The sequence below is a fragment of the Morone saxatilis genome, unplaced genomic scaffold (genome assembly GCF_004916995.1).
Source record: "Morone saxatilis isolate NCDOM2014 unplaced genomic scaffold, NCSU_SB_2.0 Contig1, whole genome shotgun sequence".
NCBI lineage: Eukaryota > Metazoa > Chordata > Actinopteri > Moronidae > Morone > Morone saxatilis.
This window is the reverse complement of record NW_023339651.1, coordinates 11,381,809-11,382,151: the sequence shown is the minus strand read 5'-3', so window position 1 is coordinate 11,382,151 and position 343 is coordinate 11,381,809. Positions and strand designations below refer to the sequence as shown.

The 343-nt window shown below is 32.7% G+C and overlaps 1 protein-coding gene across 1 annotated transcript in view; it reads right to left on the bottom strand.

The window, feature by feature from the left end:
- patl2 (PAT1 homolog 2) overlaps positions 1-343 on the bottom strand; it is an 8,051-nt gene that overhangs the window by 5,339 nt on the left and 2,369 nt on the right. Inside the window, exon 3 of the mRNA XM_035669619.1 lies at positions 1-91. This exon is cut by the window's left edge and continues 214 nt beyond it. Coding sequence (XP_035525512.1) covers positions 1-91 — 91 coding nt within the window. The remainder of the gene's footprint in view (positions 92-343) is intronic.

The following is a 343-nucleotide window of genomic DNA, read 5'->3' as shown; positions in this document are numbered from 1 at the left end:
GGTGTAGGAGGTGGTGGTAGTGGAGGCGGCGACTCTCCAAACTGAAGGAGGCCGTTGTTGGTGACCTCTGTGGTCCCGTGTGTATCAAGATCTATGATACAGATACATGTAGACACACAGTAAGAATAGCTTTCACCCTTTTACACTATAAAAACACTTTTAGATTATACAATTTATATTATTTAGCATAAATATGGTTAAAGAAGTTGTTAATCCTACATATAAATTATCAGCATTTGATGTCCAACTGAGATCACATTTATTCATCTCTTTCTGTAGTCCAAAATAATGTTTTTTTATGTACTAATAGTTTAATTGTTAAAATAAAAGAAAAAAAAAAAAA